General features: G+C 50.5%; 1 protein-coding gene across 2 annotated transcripts; it reads left to right on the forward strand.

Moving 5' to 3' along the window:
* Positions 1-2,987: 2,987 nt before the first annotated feature.
* Positions 2,988-16,571, forward strand: rc3h1b (ring finger and CCCH-type domains 1b). Of its 2 annotated transcripts, none has more exons than XM_067253047.1 (20): positions 2,988-3,087; positions 4,530-4,964; positions 5,551-5,671; positions 5,874-6,113; positions 6,229-6,404; positions 6,688-6,888; positions 6,989-7,121; positions 7,260-7,378; positions 7,489-7,601; positions 7,797-8,036; positions 8,290-8,504; positions 9,023-9,429; positions 9,553-9,708; positions 9,813-9,968; positions 10,488-10,725; positions 12,680-12,773; positions 12,935-13,031; positions 13,120-13,290; positions 13,454-13,551; positions 14,658-16,571. In XM_067253047.1, exons 2-20 carry the CDS (start codon positions 4,734-4,736, stop codon positions 14,800-14,802), a joined length of 3,351 nt encoding a protein of 1,116 aa, XP_067109148.1. In that variant the 5' UTR covers positions 2,988-3,087; positions 4,530-4,733; the 3' UTR covers positions 14,803-16,571. The 2 variants fall into 2 exon arrangements, with proteins under 2 accessions (XP_067109148.1, XP_067109149.1); XM_067253048.1 differs by having other exon boundaries at positions 12,683-12,773.
* Positions 16,572-17,858: the final 1,287 nt, after the last annotated feature.

Below are 17,858 nucleotides of genomic sequence, written 5' to 3' on the forward strand. Positions count from 1 at the left end.
GACATCAGAGCGTGGTCCTTCACAGGAAGTGATGTTGTCAGACCGTAATCCTTCACAGGAAGTGATGTAGTCAGACTGTAATCTTTTACAGGAAGAGACGACAGCAGAGTGTAGTCCTTCACAGGAAGTGAAGCTGCAGCACACAGTGGCTCTGCACCGTTCAGGTGGAGCGTCTCTGGACGCACTACTCTCCAGAAGCCTTTAGGGGGTGCCCAGTGTCGAGAGGAGGAGGAGGATGTGGTGGTGGAGGAGGAGGAAGAGGTCATCAAGAAGGAGAGAGAGGAGGAGGAGGGCGGAGCAGGCTTTGAAGGAGAGGGGCCGTCTGTGGTGCTGCTCAAGACGTCTGTCTGGAGGTTCTCCACACTGGACCCCTCGCCCAGGCCTCGAGGAGGAACGGGCTGACCAGAGGCAGTCCGAACTGGGCCTCCGTCAGAGCCGTTCTCCCCTCCCCCCCTCCTGGAGCTCCGGGCCTCTGGTTCCCCGGGCGTGCCAGGTGGGGAGGTTTTTAGATGTAGTCTGGCCACCTCCACCTCCACCTGCACCTCCAGCTCACCATCCACCTCCTCTTCCTCACTGCTGCTCAATGCCCCTCCACACTCGGGGTACTTGAGGGGGACTGGAGGGTTCACCCTACCCTTGCCACGGGCCTTCTCTCTGGGCATGACTAGGGACCAGCCAGGCCCCTCAGGCTGGATGTCTGAAGTCCTCTTGTCTCTCCTCCTCTCCCTCCGCCCAGGCCGGTAGGAGACAGCCCTCACCTTGGTCTGTAGGGCGTGCACGGCAGAGCCAGCCGGGGGGGAGGGGGGTGAGGGAGTGGAGGGAGGCCCAGGCTCAGACGCTCTCTCCTGAGGAGGGGAACCCGAGGGGGATGCGTCTCTCTGGATCTCCACTTCCAGGTCCTCCATGGAGCACGGCCAAGACAGAGCCTGGGATGGAGGGGGAGGGATGGAATAAGGGAGGGGGAGGCTTGGAGATGGAGGGATGGAGATGGAGGGATGGAGTAAGGGATAGAGGTGGAGGGATGGAGATGGAGGGATGGAGTAAGGGATGGAAGGGGAGGGATGGAGGTGGAGGGATGGAGTAAGGGATGGAAGGGGAGGGATGGAGGTGGAGGGATGGAGTAAGGGATAGAGGTGGAGGGATGGAGATGGAGGGATGGAGTAAGGGATGGAAGGGGAGGGATGGAGGTGGAGATATAGAGATGGTGTTGGACAGGGAGGGATTGGGGTGGAGGAGAAGAGGAGGGAGGATGAAGGGGGGGACACAGCAAATGGAAGCGCAGTATTGGAATAGAAGAGTCTGAGGTTACAATACACATGCAGATAGGGTTAGGGTTAGCCTACATATATCTAGCTACAACAGATAAAGAGATAAGACAGGTAGATATAAAGGCATGATACTATACAGGAAGTGGGTGGGTATGGGCAAGAAGTAAAGCATTTGACAGCAGGATAAAAGGTTCTAATCCCCCCTGTACGTCATTTTGGATGAAAGCGTCTGATGAAGCAAGACGTTGTGAATGTGTTGAACTCGTCATAAGGCTCTATGACCACGTTCTTGTCCCGCAGCTCAGACGGGCTCGAGGCCCGCACGGTGTGACCTCCAGCCGCAGTGTGTTATCTTGTACCCAGAGATTAGAGCACACACACACGGCTAATCCACCAGGTGATCATGTTAGGGCGACCATGATGCTGTCATATCTACTTCATAAACGGAATCTGACAGAATGTTTCATAGTCGGAGGAAGAGTAAACAATATATTATATAACAAATAAACTCAGATAATATAAATACATGGGTGATGCGTCTCTTTGTTGAAATCCGATAAAACATTTCCAAACTCTTAAGCATTGAGCAATCATATTCTCTTATGCTTAAGTGTTCGGAAATGCTTTCACTATTGTTATTCAAGAACAGACATAATATCTGGGTTCACAGACTGTCGTTGAATCATGAGCTTCAAATCCAAAACACATTAGTAGCCTATAGATATTCATAACAATATGGAGAGACAAATTTAGCGCCAAACCTTTTCAGATCCTGATTAAAGTTCACCTTGGGCGCAAATCGTTTCAGAAAGTTACGTACCGCACAGAAACAGAGCGCTGAAAATATAATTCAACAACACCGGCGCACCATGATTCAAACTCACGCGCATCCTGAAACAGGTAACCGGGAGAATTACTTGTATATTATAAAAAACGCGAGCCGATGAACCATATTTAGAAATGGAACAACTTTTCCCTGTGGACCAATAATAACACGAGAGGATTGTGCGTCTGTCGGTGTCCCACGGTAGAAACCGACTAAGAGACTGTGCTCGAGCGTATAGCCTACCACGTATACCACTCGAGCTGGGCGGTCTCTCAATATTCATGATTGGTCCGCTAATCCTCATGGAAATGAGACGGATTAGACAAAAACTGAAATATAAAAATGGTCCTGCCTTAAATTTCGCAGTGGTGAACGGACGCAATCTGTTGCGTAAGTGCAGTCCACGGTAGCGTGTACACGCTAACTTCTACTGCACACCTCTAATATGTCAATTATTGATGTAGTAATAACATTATTGGACCGATGTGGCCTATAGTTTTGGGGTGAACAAATGTAAAACAACAAGCTACATGCCGTAGTAGCCTATAGCCTGCAAAACCTATTACCTAGAATTATTTTCAAAATATTTTGTTCACAAAGGCAAATTTGACCATAAACATTTTTTTACAGACAACTAGGCTATTATCTCTCTCACTGTCTCAAAAATGTTAACTATTCACAGCTAAAAATTGAAGGGGCGCGACTGATTTAAGGTCGGAAATTGGGGCAATGTAGTATAGGCTACCACTGTCACCAGATGTGACCGAGGCGACAGATGTTCAAAGCTTCCAGTTGGTTTTTGAAGGTACAGAGTCTAACCAACAGATGGCACACTTGGCCCGCACCACAGCAGGACGGTAGCGGGTCAGTTGAGCGACTAGAGTTGACACCCAGACCTCGGCAGCAGCAAAGCTGCACAGTCGACATGGCGACCGACATAATAACACATCACTTTCCTAAAGACAGATGAAAATCTTCCAAGTTTTGGAATGAGTAAGTGAGCTATGCATTTATTGACGCGGTATATAGCAATACAGGCCATATCGTTGTATAATTTGTTTTCGGATAGATATATTGGTTGTGGAAGTTGGCTAGCTGGCTAGCCCTGTTAATTAGAACGTTTGTTAGCAGCAGCGCACAGGGAGGGGTAGTTAGCCTGCTAGCACTTCTAGCTAACGTTGCTAGCTAGCTGTCTTCTCATTCGTATCAATCTGGGAACATCCAGTTCGATCGCAGTTGTGTTATGCTGTCAATATTTGTAAAGTTACAATAACAAGAGACTGTATAGTGATACTATGGGGTGATAAAACAGATTTTGTGTATAGTCAGCAAGTAGTAGCTGGTCTAATGTTAGCATTTACGTTACATAATCTGTGCTATTATTGCCACACACTTATCTAGCCTAGCTTTTTTAGCCTAGCCTGCAAACGTTAGCCGGCTAGCCAACAAGTCATAGGCTAGCAAAGCTAACTATTTCAATATTTGACGATGATATACGTGTGGTGAAGACAATGGAAATCAAAAGCGACTTATGGAACTATAACCAAAATTAGTTTGCGTAACGTTAAATGTACTTATTTCCATGTATATCGGTTTGCTAGACCAGCTTGTGTTTTCCGCAGCGCAAGTTAGCTACAGCACAGTCCCACCAAAGCCTCTTTGTCCTATTTGCAGCCACTAGCTAACGCAGCTAGGCCACAACATAGCCCGCTAGCGAAGTATTCCCTGACAACGTTGTTTTTCTGACGTGTTGTAAACACCGGGAATACCATCATGCCCCAAATACATTTGAGGTATTTGTATTTCACTTTAGAGTTGCTAGCTATGTATAGCAATACCACCCCAATTTTTTTCTTCCAATTACCGTGTTGGACCACGAAGGTAGCTAGCTAGCTTGCGAATACCGGCGGGCTGTCCGTAAGAAGAACCTGGCTAACTAGCCAGTTAGCCATTTTGAATTTGTCTCTCAGACAGAATCGCGTCTTGTCATGTCACTTTTAGTCAACTATGTATGTGTATGTTTAAATTACCCGTCTTCTCTAGGTCTGGCGTTTTGACTAGGTTGGCTAGGGCATGTTTTTTCATAGGACCTGATGTCGATGTTCGTTTATTAACGGTTGAATGTTAATCTATTTTGCACAACTATGACAAATGTACTTCCTTCTTGTGTGTTTCTTTGTATTACACGGCAGTTGACTTGCTATTCTCCCGGTAGAGACGCAGTCGTATCTAAACTAACTACACATTATATCCGTGTCGAATACGTTTCTGTTTCACTTGACACCGTTTTTATCAGTCAGTTTGCGCCGTGCACGAGTGTAGCGATAGTAAGGGTGAATGGCGCTGGGGCTTAGTTAATGGTGCTTGTGATGACTGTTCTAGACTTAACAGGTTTTAATGTACTGATGTTGTTTATTGTCTGTCTCTCTCTGTAGGATTTGTCACGTGATGTGATGAGCATCCACGATGTGTGAGAACATTTGAGAACGATTGAGTTCGAAAAAAAAAAAATCTTGATTCCAGTGGAATCTTCCATATAATATTATATATTTTTTTTCTTTGTAAAAAAAAAAAAAAAGAAGAAAGTTCCCTCCCCCCCACACACACTTAACACACACAACACACCCCTTACCGCCACCATGCCCGTACAAGCGCCCCAGTGGACCGAGTTCCTGCTGTGCCCCATCTGCACCCAGACGTTTGAGGAGGCTGTGAGGCGACCCATCAGCCTGGGCTGTGGACACACCGTGTGCAAGCTGTGTCTGAACAAGCTGCACCGCAAGGCCTGCCCCTTCGACCAGACCGCTATCAGCTCCGACATCGAGCAGTTACCTGCCAACACCGCCCTGCTGCAGCTGGTGGGGGCGCAGGTACACACCTGGGGGGTGCTGGGTGTGTTGGGAGTTCTGTGTGTGTGTGTCTGCTGGGATTGTGTCGGTGCATGGAGTATGGGTGAAGGGTGTGTCTCAAGTAGGAAAACAGGTGTGTGTGTCTCAGCTCAGACAGATCTAGGTTCTGCCAGCATGCTACATGCCAGGGTGTGTCCTCAGAGGATTGTTCTAGTCAAATTGGTGTTGTATGTGTGACTAGCTGGCTAGTAGGTGTGGCTAGCTATTCAGATTGGTGTTGTATGTGTGACTAGCTGGCTAGTAGGTGCGGCTAGCTAGTCAGGAGTCAATAATCGTTCCAGTACAGATGAGTTGTGCTGTTGCCTTGGTAACCTAGCTGTGTCATAGTCAAACTCCAGACAACTATGGGTGAGGTCGTGTGTGTGTGTGTGTGTGTGTGTGCACATTGAAAGCCCAGTACTGGAATGTGCTGGACACAGCACCATATTGGTGTGGTTCTAAACTGATGATGTGATTGTTACGGTTCTAGAATGTGTGCGTGTTCTGACAGGATGGTTCTGGTTCTAGAAGGTGTGTGTGTTCTGACGGAGGTGGTGTTGTGGTGCAGGTTCCCAAGGCCCAGCCGGTAGCTTTGATCTCCAGCTCTGAGGATCTGCAGCACTATGAGGAGGCCAGGCAGTGTGTGGAGGAACTGGCCCTCTACCTCAAACCACTCAGCAACACCAGAGGTACACACACATACATACATACATACACACATACATACATACATACATACATACATACATACATACATACATACATACATACATACATACATACATACATACACACTCACACTCATCTAGCACATACACACACACACATCTAGAATACACACACCCCGCACACACAAACGCTTCCACAGGATAACCCCCCCTCCCTCCTCAGGCGTGGGGGTGAGCAGCGCTGCCCAGAGCATGCTGAGCCGGCCCATGCAGAGGAAGCTGGTGACTCTGGTGCACTGTCAGCTGGTGGAGGAGGAGGGCCGGGTGAGGGCCATGCGGGCCGCACGCTCCCTGGGGGAGCGCACCGTCACCGAGCTCATCCTGCAGCACCAGAACCCACAGCAGCTCTCCTCCAACCTCTGGGCTGCCGTCAGGGCCCGCGGCTGCCAGTTCCTGGGGCCAGGTAGCTACACACACTCTAGACACACACACAAACACTCTAGACACACACACACTCAGCCGTCAGGGTCCCTCTCTAACTCTTTGTGTGTGTGTGTTCTCTCTGTGTCTCCCCCCAGCCATGCAAGAGGAGGCTCTGAAGCTGGTGCTGCTGGCTCTGGAGGACGGCTCTGCTCTGTCCAGGAAGGTTCTGGTTCTGTTTGTGGTCCAGAGGCTGGAGCCACGCTTCCCCCAGGCCTCCAAGACCAGCATAGGCCACGTGGTGCAGCTCCTCTACAGGGCCTCCTGCTTCAAGGTAAGGCTCTGGGGTGCAGCTCCGCTCTGGGGCCTGTTGCTTCTGAATAGGGCTGATGGTGCCTACATACGTAGGGTTAGTGGTGCAGCTCCATGATAGGGCCTACCTCATCAAAATAGGTCAGAGTCTGTAAATGGCTCCACAATCAGAGCAACTTCCCCAGCAGCCAATCAGAGCCAGTTTACTAATCCCGAGACAAATCTACTTAATGGACAGAAGAAAAAATAGTAAAAACAAAACAAGAAATATGAAAGCTACCCCCCCCCCCGGTTGCGTCTCCTAGGTGACGAAGCGAGACGAGGACTCGTCCCTGATGCAGCTGAAGGATGAGTTCCGGACGTACGAGGCGCTGAGGCGGGAGCACGACTCCCAGATCGTCCAGATCGCCATGGAGGGCGGCCTGCGCATCGCCCCCGACCAGTGGTCCTCCCTGCTGTACGGAGACCAGTCACACAAGTCCCACATGCAGTCCATCATCGACAAGGTGGGCGGATCACATTCATATTGTTTACAAATCCAATACACTGTCCCATCATCTCTATAACTCAAGCTTACCCTGTGTGTGTGTGTGTGTGCGTGCGCAGCTGCAGACCCCAGCCTCGTTCGCCCAGAGCGTGCAGGAGCTGACCATCGCTCTGCAGAGGACAGGAGACCCAGCCAACCTCAACAGACTCAGACCTCACCTGGAGCTGCTGGCCAACATAGACCCCAGCCCTGGTGAGAGCACACACACACACACACACACCAGCCCTGGTGAGAGCACACACACACACACACACACACACCAGCCCTGGTCAGAGCATGCACAAACACACTATGAAAACGAGTTAGGCTCACAGAACTGTGTGTGTGTAGACGCACCCCCCCCCTCTTGGGAACAGCTGGAGAAGGGTCTGGTGGCGGTGAAGACGGTGGTTCATGGTCTGGTGGACTTCATCCAGAACCACAGTAAGAAGGGAGCAGACCCGCAGCAGGTAGGACCTTTAACCCTGACCTTTAACCCTGACCTTTTAACCCTGACCCTGATGATGGAAGGAGGGAGGGAGGGATGATGAGGGGTAACAGCTGTTGTGCCTGTGTCCAGCCCCCCCAGCACAGCAAGTATAAGACCTACATGTGCAGAGACATGAAGCAGAAGGGAGGCTGTCCCAGAGGAGCCAGCTGCACCTTCGCACACTCCCAGGAGGAGCTGGAGAAGTAAGACCTCTCTCTCCCTCTCTCTACCTCTCTCTCCCTCTATCTCTTTTTGTTGTTGTTGAAAGGTAGACTTTTTTTTTTTTCCTCGAAAAACAAACACACACACACACACCCTTCTCTGACCATGACTCAAGTGGTTAACCAGTAGAACCAGTTCACAGTTTTCTACACCGTGTGTGTGTGTGCTCCTCCCAGGTACCGTAAGATGAACAAGCGGCTGGCGGCTCGTCTCCCTGGCTCCTCCCTCCTCCCAGATGACGGGCTGGGGATGGAGGTGGGCGTGGCCCGCAAACCCTCGCCACTGGCCAACGGCTCAGCCCCGCCCCTGCCCCAGCTCATCGCCCGTGGCGCCGACCCCGCCTCCTATGACATCATGAGGAAACCCCTGAAGCTGGAGGGAGGGGGAGGCTCCGCCCCTGGGTCGCCTCCTGACTCGTGAGTAGGACACACCTCAGCTCCCAGCGCCTGCTCTGATTGGTTGATGGTCGTAACAGAGCACTGACTGATTGGTTGATGGTTGTAGCAGATTGCTGACTGGCTGCTCTGAGTGTTGTAGTATTATTGAGTTAGTATTGATTGAATGTTGGTGGTACTTGTAATAATCAATAATATCCATCCTGTCCTACTGTTCTCATCACAGCAGCTAACACTCCGTTTGCTCTTCTCCTGCCCTCCCCCTCCCTCCCAGGATGAACTCGGGTCCCAAGTCAGGTATGCTGGTGTCTCACCCCCTGCCCCCCCCCAGGCTGCCAGGAGAGCACCTGTCGGGGGCCAAGCAGGGTGGCGGGGCCCCCCGGGGCCCCCAGATGTACCCTCCTCAGCAGCAGCTGGCTGACATGTACTACTCAGACTCCAGAACTCCACCTTCCTCCACTCAGTACGAGGCCTCACAGTACCCCTCTGGTGAGACACACCTCCTCCCTCTCTCTCCTGCTCTCAGTCTCTCCCGCTCTCTCTCTCCCGCTCTCTCTCTCCCGCTCTCTCTCTCCCGCTCTCTCTCCTGCTCTCTCTCCTGCTCTCTCCCTGACTCTCTGAGCCTCTCTGTCTCTGACACACTCTCTCCCTGACTCTCTGAGCCTCTCTGTCTCTGACACACTCTCTCCCTGACTCTCTCTTTACATTTACACATTTACATTTAGTCATTTAGCAGATGCTCTTATCCAGAGCGACTTACAGTAAGTACAGTAAGTAAGTTTCTGCTAGAGTCTCTAGAAAGGGAGGGAATGAATGTGGAAGTAAGATGAAGTAGGAATGTAGAGAAGGAACAAGGAAATAAGGGATTAAGAAGGGGAGGGAGAGAGACAGGAGGGGAGGGGGTGGAAGAGAGAGGGAACAAGGATAGGAGAGAGGGAGGGGAGGAGCCATGCCAAGTTTGAGTGAGATCTGACTCATCACATGCCTGTCATGTTCCCATCTCCTAGGTTACCCCTACCAGCAGCCCGCCGCCTACCCTCCCCGGGGCTACCTGCGTAACCCTGTCCCCCCCAGTGACCCCCCCGGCCCCCCCTACCCTGATCCCTACCCCGGCTACGCCCCTGAGCGCCCGTACCCCGCCCCCCACGCTGCCCCGCCCTTCTCCTATCCCCCCCACTACGACTCCCGCTCCAGGCACGCCCCGTACCCCCCTGCCCCCCCGACCGCCCCTCAGCCCTACCCCTCCCCCCGGGACGACATGGTGAGAATGAGCCCCGCCCCCCTGGAGGGGCCCCCCTCCTCCGGCCAGGCAGGGGGGCTGTACCATCCCGAGGGCGGGGGCCGGGAGAGGTATCCCCCTGAGGGGTACTACCCTGCTGGGGCCCCGCCCACTGCCATGAGGAGCTACGCTAGGGTGAGTTGGGTTTTGGGGTGCCACACATGGGTGGAGGCTGGGTGGTTATACTGTTGGTGCTCTGGTGTGTCAAGGAAGACTAAGCTAAACCTGTGTGTGTGTGTACCTGGTGTGTGTGTGCAGGAGGTGTACGGACGGCCCCAGCCCAGTCTAGACTACCTCCATCGCCGTCGTAAGGAGCTGATGGCTCAGCTGGAGGAGAGGAAGATCGTCTCCCCCCCTCCCTTCCCTGTCCCCTCCTCCCTCCCCCACGCCTTCCCCTCCGACTACCCCCCAGAGGTGACTCACACACACTAACATACACCACACGTACATACATTTCACACAAACCCTTTCCGTGTTAGTGAGGCAGTGGGTGGCTAACCCCCCTCCTCCTCTTCCAGTATGGGGAGGAGAGCTCCAAGGCGTTGGGCAGGTCCAGGGAGCAGGACTATGCTGGTCAGTACTCTCCCTGGTCATGTGACACCATCGGCTCTTACATCGGCTCCAAGGACGCCAAGCCCAAAGATCACATGACCCCTGTTGCCATGGAGATGATGGTGAGAACTGGACTTCCTCTTTCACTCTATCCTCTCCCTCCCTGACTCCTCTCTCTCTCTCCCTCCTCCTCCCTGACTCCTCCCCCTCTCTCCCTCTCCCTGACTCCTCTCTCTCTCCTTCTCTCTCCCTCTCCTTCCTCTCTCTCTCCCTCCCTGACTCTCTTCCTCTCTCTCCCTCCCTGACTCTCTTCCTCTCTCTCCCTCTCCTTCCTCTCTCTTCCTCTCTCTCTCCCTCCCTGACTCTCTTCCTCTCTCTCCCTCCCTGACTCCTCTCTTCCTCTCTCTCTCCCTCCCTGACTCCTCTCTCTCTCTCTCCCTCCCTGACTCCTCTCTCTCTCTCTCCCTCCCTGACTCCTCTCTCTCTCTCTCTCTCTCTCTCTCCCTCCCTGACTCCTCTCTCTCTCTCTCCCTCCCTGACTCCTCTCTCTCTCTCTCTCTCTCTCCCTCCCTGACTCCTCTCTCTCTCTCTCTCTCTCTCTCTCCCTCCATGACTCTCTTCCTCTCTCTCCCTCTCTCCAGAGTGTGGAGGGTAAGGGCCTTGAGGCCCCCAGGAGGGGTGCGGAGGGGAAGGATGACGACCCCATCATCCCGTTCGGCCCCCAGCCCACCGTGTCTCGCTTCGGCGCGATCTCACGTACCTCCAAGACAGGCTACCAGGGCCCCCCGCATGCCCTGGGGCCCCCGCATGCCCTGGGGCCCCCGCATGCCCTAGGGCCCCCGCATGCCCTGGGGCCCAGCGGGCCCAAGCACATGGCTGGTGAGCGCCGTGGTGTGTGTGTAGCCTGTGTAGTGTGTGTGTGTGTTAGAGCCCAACCGTTAAATTATGTTTAAGGCTGATATTTGTTGATTTAAAAGTCCAACATTCAGATATATCGGCCGATATATATTATTTATTTATTTATTTTTATCCAGAAACGCGTAACAAAACATAAACAGATTTCCCTAACACTCTGCCAGACTCTAGCTGGATAAGCTGGTTGTTGGGTTTGTGGCGTTCTAAACACGAGCGTTGCCAACAGGATGTTGTAGAGTGCCCTCTGGAGGACAAACTACATGTAGTCATTTAGCAGACGCTCTTATCCAGAGCGACTTACAGTAAGTACAGGGACATTCCCCCGAGGCAAGTAGGCTGAAGTGCCTTGCCCAAGGACACAACGTAATTTTGCACGGCCAGGAATCAAACCGGCAACATTCTGATTACTAGCCCAATTCCCTAACCGCTCAGCCACCTGACTCCCTAACTATGCAACACCAACACTCATAACTTAGTTAAAGAGTTTTTCGTAAGTTTTTTTATATTCATTTATCGGCCATGATGAGCCTTGATTTTGTACTTTGTTTGTTTGTATTGTGAAGGCATAATATATATATATTTTTTTTTATTATAGGCCATTATAAATGCCGATACCGATAGCTTGGAAAATGCCTAATATCTAGGGGTGCACCGATCCGATATGAAGATCGGATATCGGCCCGATATTGACAAAAAAAAAATTGTGCAGCAGCACATCCTACGTCATTTGTAGTGCCTTGTGTAGTGCCCTACAAGGGAACTCAGTGCTAGCCTAACGTCACATCATCAGCACACGTTAGCAATGACGCATAGATACGACGTTCTAGTAAGACAGGCAGCAATATCAGCGAGCCCTCAGCATTAGTACCATAGCTAAAAGTCGCAGAAAGTTGCGGCTACTTTTCGCTAGGTAACTACTAACATGTCTTAATCTGCTAGACAAGTGGGTTCCCCTTCGTTTTTTTGGTGAGCAGTCTCACGAGCCCAATACTTACCCGGCGTCATGGAGCCGGCCAGCTAAATAGTTATTTAGCACTAGCGTTGCTACCTGCATATACCTACAGCTGGCAGCCGTGCTCCGTTTTGCTCCTAGATTCAGACCTAGCCCCGGTAAATTGTAGAGCTAGCTAACTACTACACTTCTGCTGTGTGGGAATCGCAGGAGCTAACCGGTTGAATGGCGTACAAAAATACAGGGTGTTGATATTCACAGCCTGGAAACATACCCATCTGCAACCGACGCAAGCGCACCCCAAAATTTCCCCAGAAATGGTACCCTTTCTAGTTCCATTTTGGAACCGTTTTGTTGAGAATATTTGTTGGAAAGAAGTCTGGATGTTGCCACAAACATACTTATTATTTAACAAAGTTAAAGAAGGTTCCTTTAAGATTATCCATAGATACTATCCTGCAAGTCATTACATGAGGAAGTTTAAAATGATATACTTTTTAATTGTACCTTCTGTGACGAGTACTCAGAGACAGTGGTTCATCTGTTCTGGCATTGTACATTGTAAACTTTTGTAAAATCTTTTTAATTTATAATTGAAAATCTTTACTTTACCAAGGACTTGGTACTTCTGTTTTTGTCTTAGTTAGGAAAGTAATGTTTAGTTAGGAAAGTCTGGTGCCTTTAGTCTCTTCCACATGGTGAAAGGAAGGTAAAAGGAGGGAGGTATACAGTTTATTATTAATTCAACAACGGTATCGGCTCGGTATCGGGTATCGACAGATACACAAAGCCCAGGCATCAGTATCGGGCTGAAAAAGTCGGATCGGTGCATCCCTACTAATATCGGCCTGCTGATAAATCGGTTGGGCTCGTTTATCCTGTTGTCTTGAATGGCACTGTTATGTCTGTGATCAGTGTAACTGCATGACGAGGTAAATAATTAGACTGTTTGTCCCGCCCCTCCAGCAGAGTACACCTATGGGAACCATGGGGGATGGGGCGGAGCCTCTTACCCCGCCCACCAGCAGGTCTCCTCCTCCCAGACTCACTTCCCTGAACGGTGAGACACCTTCCCTCACCCTCCCTCTCTCTCTATCTCCCCCCCCCCCCTTTCTGGATGTGCGGTGCTGACTGTCTCCTCTCCTCTCTCTGGATGTGCTGACTGTCTCCTCTCCTCTCTCTGGATGTGCTCCTGGATGTGCTGACTGTCTCGTCCTCCAGGATGTCTCTGGGGCCTTCTGACAGGGAGCAGCTGAAGATGGAACTCCAGCAGGTCAACCAGCAGATCACACAGCAGTCCCAGATACACGGCCTGGAGGTACACACACACACACACACCTTCACAGTTATACACACAGACACACACAGGAAGGATCTTCTATAGTAATGCCCCTCCTCTCCCCCAGGCTGCTGGCTCCTCCCTGCTCCTCCAGAGGGAGTCCGGGCAGAGCCCCCAGCAGCAGTGGTCCGCGGGGGCTGGGGGGCCCGGGGCCTCCTCAGTGTCCAGCCAGCAGCTCAGCCTGGAGCTGCATGAGGTGGAGAGAGAGATAGGCAAGAGGACCCGGGAGATCGCTATGGTGAGGGGGAGGGGCTTAAGGTTAGGTTAGTGGTAGTTAGTGGTTAGAGAGGATGTGAAACGTGTGAGCAGGAGGGCCAGGTGGAGGTGCAGTACAAGCTGAAGACTGTGTGTGTGTGTGTGTGTGTGTGTGTGTGTGTGTGTGTGTGTGTGTGTGTGTGCAGGAGGGCCAGGTGGAGGTGCAGTACAAGCTGAAGACTGCAGAAAATGGAGGACAACCTGACCACAAGACTCAGCTGGAGGAGATCTCCCTGGCCCTGGGGTGTGTACACACACACTACACACACACTACACACACACTACCCACACACTACCCACACACTACACACACACTACACACACACTACACACACACACACTACACACACACACACTACACACACACTACACACACACACACACACACTAAACACACACTACACACACACACACTACACACACACACACTACACACACACTATACACACACACACACTATACACACTACACACTAGGGGTGGGAATCTTTTGGTCACGATTCGATTAAAAATCAATTCACATATTTATTATTTTTATTTTAAGTTTTCTCTTTTATTTTTATTGATCAATCACGTTTAATTACATAAACGTGTCGACAGCAACTGAGCACTATAGTCTTTTATGACTTTACAATACAGTCATCTCAATCAATGTTAATTCAGCAACAGCTAACAAAGCACAAAACTTTGTCCATGTTTTAAGCAAGAACATTTCCTACAGGGTATTTGCCAAACAGAAATAATGTCTATTAGAATGTAACAATCCACATTGGAGTGCATGTTGGGTCGACTTTTAATCAAATTTCGATTCAATATATGTTTACATTTGAATCCAATTTGCCGTTTAGTATTACTTGTTTCTGTTTGACTGTGATAGACAGTTAAGTGTTGAAGAGAGAAATCCTACGGCATCAAAACCTTGAAATGTTGTTTTTCTTGCAGTTTAGTAAACTCATTGTTATAAAACAAATGAAATTTAATTTAAGCTGACTGCAACCATTCAACATATGACAGTCTTCTGTTATTATAAGCAAGGAAGCCTTGAGACAAATAGAATAACTAGTTAGTACAAAAATTAAAATTAAACGTACAAAACGTGTTTTAAACGTTTTTTTATTTTTATTTGTGAATCGATGTGATTCGCTAGAAGACTGAATAGCGATTCATATGTAAATCGATTTTCCCCCCACCCTTACAACACACACTATATACACATTATATACACACTATATACACACTACACACTCAAACTATATACACACACACCATCACATACTCTATAAACACACTATCATGTATACACACACATTGTCACATCACCTGTAACCTCCCCTCTCCCCCCCCCCATCAGGGAGGTGTCTAACGGGTCTGGAGGTCTGGGCCAGGAGGCCCTGCTGTCTCTGAGCAGCAAGGCCTCCTCCCTCAGCCTCTGCTGCGAGCAGGGCCCCGCTGGAGCAGAGCTGCAGAAGAACGGCCTGGCGCACACCTGCTCCTAGAACCATCTCTCTCTGTCTCACACACACACGCACTCATACACACCTGCTCCTAGAACCCTCTCTCTCTGTCTCACACACACACGCACTCATACACACCTGCTCCTAGAACCCTCTCTCTCTGTCTCACACACACACGCACTCATACACACCTGCTCCTAGAACCCTCTCTCTCTGTCTCACACACACACACACTCATACACACCTGCTCCTAGAACCCTCTCTCTCTGTCTCACACACACACGCACTCATACACACCTGCTCCTAGAACCCTCTCTCTGTCTCTCACACACACACACGTTCATACACACCTGCTCCTCGAACCCTCTCTCTGTGCCCTCTCTCTGTGTCAGACACACACACACTTATACACACACTCAGACACACACACTCATATACACACCTGCTCCTAGAACACTGTCTCTCTCATATACACACACACACACACACATACTCATGTTTAGAAGATGAGCAGTATCTGCTGTGATATGAATTGTTTCTTTTTGTTCTGTGAATGAGCTTTTTTTTCTTTTCTTTTTTTAACGACTTTCATTGCCTGGAAGCCAGGGCGTCGGACGATAACCTTCTCACTGTTTTCATTTGTTACTGGGAGTAGACAAGCCCGAGGACAATGATGAGGAGGATGATGAGGATGAAGGTGACCTGGGGAGATGGCCGGTCTCAGAGTTGACAGGTGATGGGAGACCCTGCCTCTCAATGACAACCAGTCCCCGCTGTTTTAGGGAGTTGTAGGTTGTCATGGCGACGGCAAGGTGTGGGTGTTGTCTTTACGTGGAGGGGGGCGACGCCGTTTCCATGTGTTCCAACATGGTGGCGAGCATTGCTAGGGAGAGGTGATTGGTTAAGAGACAGGGACGGGATTTGACGGTTGGTCCTTGGTGAGACTCCGCCCCCAGAACCGAGTAGGCGTGGCCATACCGAACCAGAAAGTCCGGTGGAAAGGGAGGACAGAACATTCCAGCAACGCCCATGGCAACCTTCCAGAACATTCTGGTAACATTCCAGAACATTCCGGAACCCAGGCAAGTCACCAGCTTCTCCCCAGACAGGCCCCAAACACGCTCCAGAAGTTAGATTTTATTAGTGCATTTTATGAATACATCATACGTCTGTTTCATACTTGAAAAGCAGTATATATATATTTATCCAAAGCATTCTGTTTTAAAGATTGCAAATTAATCTTTTTGATAATGATCTTCGCTCCTGTTTTCTATAAGGGAACCTCCTATTAGCTTCTGCTGGGCGGGACTTGGGTCTGCTGTGGGAGGAGCCACATGACTTGTCTGTGGTCTCTGATTGGCTGGAGGTTAAATCAATCAAACTTTAAAGAGTGTTCTGAAGAGGAAGTCCCTCCCTTGGCTGCATAGCTGAGGAGGATGTGACACCTGTGTTGCCAGGGCAACAGTCTGCACAGCACCTGGAGGGAGAGAGGGAGGAATGGTTGGTTGAATGGAAGGATGGATAGTTGTGGTAGGATGGATGGATGGTTGGGTGGATGGATGATTGTGTGGTAGGTTGGATGGATGGTTGAGTGGTTGGATGGTTGAGTGGTTGGATGGTTGAGTGGTTGGATGGTTGAGTGGTTGCATGGTTGAGTGGTAGGATGGATGGATGGTTGAGTGGTAGGATGGATGGATGGTTGAGTGGTAGGATGGATGGATGGTTGAGTGGTAGGATGGATGGATGGTTGAGTGGTAGGATGGATGGATGGTTGAGTGGTAGGATGGATGGATGGTTGAGTGGTAGGATGGATGGATGGTTGAGTGGTTGGATGGATGGTTGAGTGGTTGGATGGATGGTTGAGTGGTAGGATGGATGGTTGAGTGGTAGGATGGATGGATGGATGGTTGAGTGGTAGGATGGATGGATGGATGGTTGAGTGGTAGGATGGATGGATGGATGGTTGAGTGGTAGGATGGATGGATGGATGGTTGAGTGGTAGGATGGATGGATGGTTGAGTGGTAGGATGGATGGATGGTTGAGTGGTAGGATGGATGGATGGTTGAGTGGTAGGATGGATGGATGGTTGAGTGGTAGGATGGATGGATGGTTGAGTGGTAGGATGGATGGATGGTTGAGTGGTAGGATGGATGGTTGAGTGTTAGGATGGATGGATGGTTGAGTGGTTGGATGGATGGTTGAGTGGTTGGATGGATGGTTGAGTGGTTGGATGGATGGTTGAGTGGTTGGATGGATGGTTGAGTGGTAGGATGGATGGTTCAGTGGTTAGATGGATGGTTGAGTGGTTGGATGGATGGAAGTGAGCCCCTCCTGTTCCCCAGGGGGCACTGTTGCATTGGTGTTGGCTCCTCAGGACTTCCTGTGCGGTGGTTCAGCCTCCCCATTGGGACCTTCCTCGTGATTGGTGCTCCTTAACTTCTATGAAGTTGCGCACCCTCACGCTTATTCTCACTTGCATTGGTCACGGTTCTGGGGGGCAGGGTCTCAGCCGGGAGACCGTCCGCGATTGGAGGGGCAGAAAGGTGGCGGAGTGTAGACCAATCCCAGTTGTCTCAGAGGAACCTGAAGGAAGTTTCACCTGACAGATCCAGCCTTGCGTTCGCTCTCGTCATCATCATCATCTTCATCATCTTCCTCTCAAGCATGGCTCTCCACACTGATTCCTGCCCTCTGATTGGTTAACTCTCAGAGCAGGGGGCTGGTGTGGGGTGCGGAGCTCCAACGGTTAAAGGGTTAAAGCTACAGGACAGGCAGGGGTGGGTCTGGAACACAGGCTCACCTGATGGGGGTGGAGTTTAGAACACAGGCACCTAGCTCAGCATTACTCTAGCAGGGGAGGGGAGGTGGGGGGGGTTGGGGTATGGGCGGAGGCTCGTGGGCGGAGCCACTCAGACGGGTGACAGCTGTAGTAAACACCTGGGTCAAACACAGTTAAGCTGTGCTTGATTTAAATATCTCGCTCACCCACCACACTGATACTAGTGGAACCGCCCATCGGAGTGCTGCTTTTGAGTTAAATCAAGTGTACCTCCCAGTATGTGGCGCATGTGTGAGACTCTAGTTGTGGGTGGAGCTT

The sequence above is a fragment of the Osmerus mordax genome, chromosome 16, assembly GCF_038355195.1.
Source record: "Osmerus mordax isolate fOsmMor3 chromosome 16, fOsmMor3.pri, whole genome shotgun sequence".
Lineage (NCBI taxonomy): Eukaryota > Metazoa > Chordata > Actinopteri > Osmeriformes > Osmeridae > Osmerus > Osmerus mordax.

Bases quoted from the DNA above. Each gene is read 5' to 3' on its own strand.
- rc3h1b (XM_067253047.1), top strand. From the start codon at position 4,734: ATGCCCGTACAAGCGCCCCAGTGGACCGAGTTCCTGCTGTGCCCCATC. The intron at 7,379-7,488 runs GTAGGACCTTTA...GCCTGTGTCCAG, and splicing joins AGGGAGCAGACCCGCAGCAG to CCCCCCCAGCACAGCAAGTA. The intron at 13,032-13,119 runs GTACACACACAC...CCTCTCCCCCAG, and splicing joins CCCAGATACACGGCCTGGAG to GCTGCTGGCTCCTCCCTGCT.